The 9,297-nt window shown below is 48.9% G+C and overlaps 1 protein-coding gene across 9 annotated transcripts in view; it reads right to left on the reverse strand.

The window, feature by feature from the left end:
* Positions 1-4,388, reverse strand: part of MARK3 (microtubule affinity regulating kinase 3) — a 116,149-nt gene extending 111,761 nt beyond the window's left edge. For all 9 annotated transcript variants that reach the window (XM_086362781.1, XM_086362779.1, XM_086362780.1 and 6 more), the window contains exon 1: positions 3,763-4,388. In XM_086362781.1, the coding sequence (XP_086218907.1) occupies positions 3,763-3,813 (51 nt within the window). In that variant the 5' untranslated portion in view covers positions 3,814-4,388. The remainder of the gene's footprint in view (positions 1-3,762) is intronic.
* Between the last annotated feature and the right edge of the window lie 4,909 nt (positions 4,389-9,297).

Genomic DNA, 9,297 nt, shown 5'->3' on the forward strand with positions numbered 1-9,297 from the left:
ATTAGCCATCTATAATATGTGGACCCAATATAGATTCTAATTTAAACAAACTGTTTAAAAAAAAAAAGACAACTGAGGAAACTTGAACACTGCTAACTAGATATTTGATATTAAAAAATTATGACAGAGGATTAAGATTACATTTTTAAAGAAGCTTTATCTCTTCTAAAAGCTTTAGAAATGAAATGATATGTTCTGAGCTTGATTCTTAGGGACAGAACATATAAAATTAGTCTGGTCACTGAGCTGCTGAGTACATAGGAATGGGGGGGCTAACTATATACCAGGGTTGAGAACTCTGGCTCTATTGCCATTTTGGCTATTTCTTTGTTGAGGGGGTAGGGGACACTGTGCTATGTATTGTAAAATGCTTAGGTGCATTCCTGGTCAGGAGCAACCCTCTTCCCTGTGACAACCAAAACCAACACTGTCCAATGTCCACTGGGGGTCAAACTTGTCCCCACTTGAGAACCACTGATAAATACCTATTAAATTCTATTTGCTTTCCATAGAAAAATATTTTTTAAAGTCTACTTTTAATTATACTCTATGTATTGGTACAACTGCATCTCCCTAGCTGAATAATTACTACATAAAATTTAGAGAAACAGCCTGATACACAAAAAAGCAGAGAGGGCTGGGATGGAGATCTGAGGCCTAGTAGATGCTCTGCTGCTAAAGTCAATAGTTGCAAGCAGGTCCTGTCACCTTTTTGAGCCTCAACATCTTCATTAGGTCCAACTGTTTGACTAGTCCTTTTGAGTTTTTTGTTTGTTTGTTTTATCCTTTTAAGTTTTAAAAGGTAACAGTCTATCAGCTAAAGGTGGATATTCAAATCTGGAAATCAAATAAATGAAAATAGAGTCGTGTACCAGCATGAAGAGAATTTTCTTTTTGCAAATTATCTGCCTTTTATTATTCTTGACCTATAAGCAACATTCTTTACACAATTTATATATAATTATTTAAAATTTAAATAAGATTCCTGGGGTAAGCAAAAATGGAATCTTTTTACAAAATATAAAGACAAAGCTAATTGTCATATCAGCCAAAACTGTCCATCAACTGGTGAACGGATTAAAAAAAAAAAAAGTTACACACCCAAACAATGAACTACTTACTACTCAGCAATAAAAAGCAATGAACTACTGATACACACACAAACACACATAAATCTCAAAAATGTTATGCCAAATTAAAGATGCTAGACACAAGACTATATGCTCTTTGATGCCATTCAAGTAACTTTTAGAAAAGGAGAAACTACAGAGACAGGTAACAGATTCATAGTTGCCAACGGCTGGGGGAAGGGAAAGGGAATTGTAAAGAAACACAGGGCACCTTTTCGGGCAATGGCAACGTTCTCTAACCGTGACACTGATTACGTAACTATACATTTGTCAAAACTCATCAAACTGCACACTTGGGAAGAGTGAATGTTCTATCTCAACGTACACAACTTAAAAGAGCTGCCCATCAGACTGAGAACTCCCATTCATTCTTGAACCCTCATCATTCAATTGGCAAGAAGTCTAACACTCAGTTCAGTAGTATCAGGTAAATAATATTGTATATGCCAGACAAACACCACACAAGGTATCACACTGTGAAAAATATACAACTACTTTCAGAACATGTCAATACCAGAGTTAAAAAGACAGCATGGTGCAATAATGAAATGATGTGCTACAAACCTCTATTTCACCACTGTCAGAAATTCAATTTAAATACATTCCAAGAGAATAAAGGCACACTCCATACCCCACATTTTTTTTAAACTTAGTAATTTCTAATGACACACAAAATGATTACACCATAATTCAACAAATTCAACAGAGAACCAGTAAAGACCCATTTGGTGTAAACCCTTCATTATCACAAATCTGCTATCATTGTTTCTGATTATAGTTTACTTAGAAACTATGGAGCTCCTGGGACTTCCCTGGTGGTCCAGTGGTTAACACTCTGCACATCCACTGCAGGGGGCCCAGGTTCCATGCCTGGTGAAGGAACTAAGATCCCACATGCCAGGCAGTGCAGTCAAAAAATAGAAAAATAATAGTAGTAACAAAATAGGAAGTATGGACCTCCTGCTCTGGTTCAATGTAAGACTGTGCTTCTCTGAGTGAAAGTCAATGATGTAAGTTAACTCACATTTTTGTTTGCTCCACTCTACACAAAGAACAAGAAAACAATGAAGAATTAGGTTCTATGAGAAAATGAACTCACCAATTCACCTTGTCTAGATTTTCTATTACTTTTTATGTAATTTTCTAATCCATGTCATGAAAAGGTACATATATCACTGTGCTACTGATTTACAAGGTTAAAGAACATTAAATATCATCCATTAATATACCAAAAGGATGCTTTAAGCCAAGATTTACATAAACAAATTAAATCACCTAATAGTTATCCAGCAAATAAGTGGCATTTTGAAGATTAAAATGAAGGTATTTGATACCACTACGTCACAAGGTTTCAGGACGTTATTGAAAGCATGATAACAGGCAGAGCAAGGAAGCTTTTCCTAAGTGACAGCATTTTCTTGCCAGAAATTACCTCATAACACTTATAATAAAAGGCCAGTGAAGTTTCATTACAAGTTATTTTCCAGATTTTTTTTTTAACTTTTTATTTTGTATTGGGGTATAGCCGATTAGCAATGCTGTAAGTTTCAGGTGAGAGGGACTCGGTCGTATCTATACGTGTATCCGTTCTCCCCCAAACTCCCCTCCCATTTAGGCCCCCCACAACACTGAATAGTTTCATGCGCTACATATCAGGTCCTTGCTGGTTATCCACAGAGCAGAGTGTACATGTCCATCCCTCCCTCCCCACCCCCAACCTAGATGTTTTTGTTTTTAACAGACGATAACTCACAGCTAGACTGAACAGTCCCGAAGCCAGAGCTAGAAAAGAGTTCCAATCGCACTGGGACAGAAGCAACATCGCTCCAATGGAATTTTTACTACAAGTTGTCAGTCACTAAAACTGCTGTTCCTTGCCTTTTTAAAAAGTTCACACGAACAAGTGCCAAGGTTCCTTTTACAGAATCATAGAATGTGAGTGCCAGGATGGACCAGAGAGCTCATCTAAGCCAAGTTCTTTTCAGGAAGGAGAAGAGCTAAGCCCGGAGTGGGTGACCCTCGGCTAGGCACTGCGAGGCAGGCAGCCTGACTATACACACCTTCCTTTGAAAGGTGCTCAACCAACTCTCAACCAACTCCTTCAAAACAGCCGTCTGGAAACGCGGCTGCTCCTCGGTAAGTCTAAACTCTCTCCAAGAACTTCTGAATAGCTCTGGAGTTCCACCTAAGGGGGCCGAAAAGATCCCTCAGAGGGGGCTTACTTCTAGTGACTGTCACTAAACTCAGCTGCAGACGATTTACAGAACGAGGCAAAAAGGACAGTCCACTTGGTCCAATCAAGTACGTTGAGTCAACACCACGAACCAGTTTCTAGCCCGAGAGCCTCTCAAGAGCCGCCTACTTCATCTGAAAGAGTCCAGTAGCGGAGACCCGACACCCGCTCCGAGCGCCCACTGCGCTGCCACCGCCTCAGGACCGCGGGCGGCCACGCTGCAGCCTCCACGCGTCGCTTCCGAGGGAGCCCCCGGCGTCGCCACGGAGGCGCTTCCCGCCCCGCGCGTTCAGGAAACCGGCCGCCCCCCGGACCCCGGGGGGCGAAGAGAGGGATGCGGCCGCGTTCCCGGGGGCGGCGCGCGGAGACCCGACCCGGGCGGCCGCCGAGGTTACTCACGTTCTCAGTGTCCCGTTCATTCACCGTCGGCAACGGGGTCCTAGTGGACATTTTACTTCACTTCACTTCACAACGCGAGGGCGAAACAAAACAGCGCGGCCCCGGGGCCGGCGTCGCGGCGTCGAGCGCCCGGCGGTTCCGGAGCGGCGCCGCGGGAGGGCGGCTCCCCTCCCCCACGGCCGTCTAGAACCCGGGCCGGGCCCGGGCCGTCTCCCGGAGGGTCGCGGGGCTCATGCTCCCCCGGCCCCGGCGGCCGCGCCGAGGAGCCCCGCGGTCGGCGGTGGCGGGGCCGGGCCGGCGGCGGCGGCGGCGGGCTGCGGCTCGGCCCGCCGGCGTCCCCGCGCCTGAGGGCGCCCCGCAGGCCCGGACCCCCTCGCCTCCTCCTCCGCCCCCGCCCGTCGCGCCGCGGATTTCAGCGCCGGAGCCTCCACACAGCGCCGCCGGCGGCCCCTGAAGTAGAGGATGTGGAGTGCGAGACAGGTCCCCGCGAGCTGCGGGCGCCGACCATGGAGGGGACTGCGGAAGCGGCGCCTGCGCCTGGCTGCTCTTCTCCCTCCGGCTCGATTTCCGCCTCAGCCTCCGCCCGGCGGCTGCCGACACCGCCGCTCCCGGCACCTTCGAGCCTCACGGACCCAAGATGGCCGCCTCTCGGCTTCCTTTGCTGCCTCCGGATGCCGGAAGTGACGACACCGCCGCCTCCCGGAGTTCGGCCAATCAGCGCGGCTCGAGATAGCCGGCCGGACTGCTGTTGCTAGGGGCGACTCCCGGGCCGAGGGGGCGGCACCCATTGCTGGGAAGGGCTGGCTGGTACCGGCGGGCGGCTGGGGCGGCGGGTTCCCGGCGTCCTGACCACGCGGCCCTCGGGAAGGAGCCGGCAAATGGTCCTGGGCGGCGGCCTGAGCTAGGCGTTTGTAGCGTCGATGGAGCGCCTGCTGTGTGCAACAGCCGAGGTCGCGTCCCTCAAAAGCTGGGAGCGCGCCGCATCTAGATGGAGCCGTGACAGTAGTTTTGAGGCCAGGGCTGCGGGCAGGAGCATCGTTAACAGTGACCCGGGAACCGTGAACTCGGTCATCTTTCCTGCCCCCGGCACGCTGAGCAACCCTGGGCTGAGCTCAGCATCCTGAGGGCAGCAGGCCCGTCCCGCCCACGAGGAACTCGCGGTCGGGAGGGAGATAGACCCGGACGCAGTTTGCAGAAGGAAGAGTGCTCCAAGGGGGCCCGGAGTCCTAGAGTCCCCCTGGGACCACTGCCTGAACCCCCGTCGTGGGGGAGGGTTATAACCGGACTCCATCCCTTGGGGCGGAGTTTGGTGGACGCTTGCAGACTGAGACGTTGGAAATAGAACCTCCCCTGGAACCCTTCCTAGCTCCTGAGCCTCTGAATGTGTCCCGTGGACCTGCCCAGAGTCTGGCTGGAGGTGGATGGAATGCTTCAGTGCGGGGTTCTAAGGAGGCAGGGCGGAATGAGCTGGAGTAACTGAACTGCTACTGAGAGTCTACCTTGTGGGCTCCAGACACCTGTTACCTCATTCAAGCCTCGGGGTAACCCTCCAAGATGGGCAGGCACACCTAGAGATCCCAAGTCTAAACAGGTTACAGTCACGTGACCGAAGTACTCAAGTTGGTTAGCTGCAAGGCTGGGATTTGAACTCATATCCTAAATTTTCCATAAAAGAAAAGAGCTTGTAGTGGGTATGTCCTGCTTTTCTTTTTCTATTTTTAATGTTTTCTCCTTTGGTCCCCCAGGATGTGACTCCTCTTGCTCTGTCTGGGACATTTCCTGCCCTGTGAGACATATATGTCTTTAAACACCAGAATCACTCCCAGAAAGGACAGATGCTCACAATGTTAGGACTGCTGCTGGTGCTGCTAAGTCGCTTCAGTCGTGTCCGACTCTGTGGGACCCCATAGACGGCAGCCCACCAGGCTCCCCCGTACCCGGGATTCTCCAGGCAAGAACACTGGAGTGGGTTGCCATTTCCTTCTCCAATGCATGAAAGTGAAAAGTGAAAGTGAACTCGCTCAGTTGGGTCCGACTCTAGCGACCCCATGGACTGCAGCCTACCAGGCTCCTCCGTCCATGGGATTTTCTAGGCAAAAGTACTGGAGTGGGGTGCCATTGCCTTCTCCGAATGTTAGGACATAGGAGTACTAAGATGCAGTCAGGGCTTCCATCGCTTCCTCTCAGGAAAGTGTTCAGGCCAAAGACTGCCCTGTTTGAATTAAAATGTCCTTCTCTTTCTCTCTTTGGCCAAGCAGAGATGGTTGAATTTTTGTTAGTTAAATGTGTGTTTCACACAGTTCAACTGAGAAACGTGGGTGAGCACAAGACTGTGGGAGTCCCTGTAGGCACGTTTGGCCCCCAACCTGGGAAGCTGGTCAAGAAAGCTTCCTGAAAGAGTGGTGGTTATGCCACATCTAAATGCATGAGTTGAGTTAGCCAGGTGAGGGTGGCTGAAAAGGGATGCCAAGCAGAATGGCCTGTTCAGACGAGGAGCAAGGTGGTGGTTTAGGTAAAGGTCAAGAGGTGAGTGGTGAGACTGGAGGGGTAGGCCAGGCCCAGGCCAGGTCTGGACACAGCATGGCACTCCTGGTGATAGGAATGTCAACTAGGTCAGCTGCATAAACACCCGGAGGACCCACAAAAGGGTTTCAGCCTGGGGCAGGAGCTGAGAGAAAGGGTTTGGACGATTCAGAGCATTCCACATTGGCCAGAGAAGTGGCTGGCGGATGAGATTTCCACCTCAACGCTTTTTTCACTGAAGGCACACATTAAATAATGAGTCAGTGAATGCCAAGAGGTAGGAAATGAAACTGACAGTACTCAACAAGATGCTTCTGGTTTTCATAAAGGCTAGAATTAAAGAAACACTTCGAAATTTTCGTAGCACTTGCGTCAAATGGTGTGATTGTACTATAAAGACCTGGAAATGGGAGGCAAGGTGTACATGTTACATGCAAAAATGGAGGAGGAGAAAAAAAGAAAAACAACCCACTTTTCTGTCTAAAGGACCCTCTGTAGCCTAAATTATGTACATCTAAGGATCTGTCTGGAAGAGATGAAAGAGTAGGATCTGAAAATTGATCTTGAAATGTCTTCTGTCCTTTTTCACATTCCTATTTCCTGTCTTCATTTTTTAAATAATTTTATGTATTTATTTTTGGCTGTGCTGGGTCTTCACTGCTGCGTGGCCTTCTCTCTCGTTGTGGCGAGTGGGGACTACTCTCAGGTGCAGTGCACGGACTTCTCATCGCAGTGGCTCTTCTTATTGTGGAGCACAGGCTCTAGGATGCTCAGGCTTCAGTAGTTGCAGCACGTGGGCTCAGTGGTTGTGACTCCGGGCTCCAGAGCACAGGCTGTGTCGTTGTAGCGCACAAGTTCAGTTGTCGCATGTGGGCACTTCCTGGATCAGGGATCGGACCCATGTCTGCTGCAGATTCTTTACCACTGAGCCACCAGGGAAGCCCTTCCTGTCTTCATATTAAAATAGGTTTTATCTCAGGCTCCTTGGACTGAAAAGATATAACTAAATACACCAAGTTGTGTATGTGCACAGATGGTGCCTGCTCTCATGTAAGATAATCTCGTCCTACACTTGCTGCTATAGGACAGAAGAGAGACTGAGCCTGAGTGAGGGGAAGTGACTTGTCTGAAGTTGCACAGCTGATTAGCAGTAGGGCCAGAATGGGCCCTGATTTCAGAAGCCCCAGACTTGTGTCCTTGTCCACAGCTACTGAGGGCACATGGTGGGGAAATCTGTTTAGCACCCACTTCATCCCAGCACCAGAAAGAAAGAGCAACTGCATCAGTCCTGAAACTGCTCTCCTCCAGACTTCTTATGCCAGAAAAAATAAGCCCCTGTGTGTTCAAGCCAGGAGAGTTTAGGCTGGCTGTTACTTGCAGCTCAGTGCATTCCTAACCAGTACTATCATGTCAAGTGGTCAGATCTGACCCCCGGGCCTGTGTTCTCTGCACCACACCTAGTTTGGACAGAGGTGGAGAGACCCGCTTCTGCCTGCCCATCGCACCACAGCACTCACAAGCACAATTCTGATGTGAGAGGGTGTGGGAACTGCTGGGATCCAGGATCCATTCCTCAGCAAGTGTGCGCAAGTGTGTTGTTGTCATTGCTGTGTAACTGATAAGGACCAGAATGCTAAGCACTTAACAATAAATAAAGTCAAGAAGAGAAGGAGGGGCTTCCATGGTGGCTCAACAGTAAAGAATCTGCCTGACAGTGGAGGAGACACGGGTTTGATCCCTGATTCGGGAAGATTCCACATGCTGCAAAGCAGCTACGCCCATGTCCCACAACTATTGAACCTCTGCTCCAGAGCCTGAGAGCTGCAACAGCTGAAGCCTGCATGCCTGGACCCTGTGCGCCACAAGAAAAGCCACCACAATGAAGCCTGCGCAACTAGAGTAGCCCCAGCTTGCTGCCACTAGAGAAAAACCCCTGCAGCAGCCAACCCAGAACAGCCGAAAATGAATAAATAAAATAAATAATGTGCAAATAAATAAAATAATAAAGTAAATAAAAGTAATTTTATATTTTTATTTAAATAAAAAAGAATAAAGTAAATAAAAGTGAATAAATAAAATTATCTTTTTAAATATTCGCTTTCTTTTTTAAACAGAATTGTGGTGATTGCGGGACATCTGGGGTCCTCATGCCTGGAGGCAGGGACAGCGTGTCCTCAACTGGTCACAGGTGCTCAGAGGCCACCACCCAGGGAAACACGATGCCGTTCCAGACTCCACCCGCCGCAACATCCACAGGCAGGGGGCAGAGCAGGGGTCAGAGCAGACATGCTACTATTTTTCTAATTCACTGCTCTGATGAATTAAATTCCTTCTTCACCCACATGAAGATGCTGTTGTCCTCTGCAAGGGCCAGCAGACAGCTTAGGAATTCTCGCGTCCTGGTCATTGCGCCAGGATGACTTCCAGACTACCTGGATCTTCCCTCTTGTGAAGCCCTGTCATGTTACTTCCTGCATGGGGCTTTCTCAGACTAGCTCCCAGTGAGCAGAATCCTTGGTGTTTGCTGTCTGGGTACATAGCACATTCACTGAGCTCCAGCTCTATTGGCAGTGCACCAGGCACCTATGCTAAGACCACCAAGTGCACCAGCCTGCTGAGGGAGCTGACAACCGGGCTCAGAGAGAGGCTGGAAGTTGCCCGGCGTTGCCGCAGTCCAAAAAAGAGCCATGATCAGACTCCGAAGCTGTGATTTGCCCTCCAACTGTCCAGCGGCGATTGGTCCCTTTTGTTCTGAGTACACGGAAGGCATTCTAGTCGAGTTGCTTACCTCCGTGGAGGGCTCCGTTAGAAACCCAACATAGACCTGTCGAGGGTTTTCCTCCTTTCTGTCTTCCACAGTACTGTATCTTTTCAGGATAATTGTGGATGGACTGCTTCTGAGATAGATCATAGACTTCGCAGCCTTCCTAAACACACTATTCTGAAAATTTCAGCTTTTATCAAGGACTCATAGTCCTGTCAGTTCCTGTGAAGCGCTGCAATATTAGGGTG

This window comes from Bos grunniens, chromosome 21 (assembly GCF_055505025.1).
Source record: "Bos grunniens cultivar Pamir isolate PY7600 chromosome 21, Bosgru_T2T1.0, whole genome shotgun sequence".
In the NCBI taxonomy this organism is placed as follows: Eukaryota; Metazoa; Chordata; class Mammalia; order Artiodactyla; family Bovidae; genus Bos; species Bos grunniens.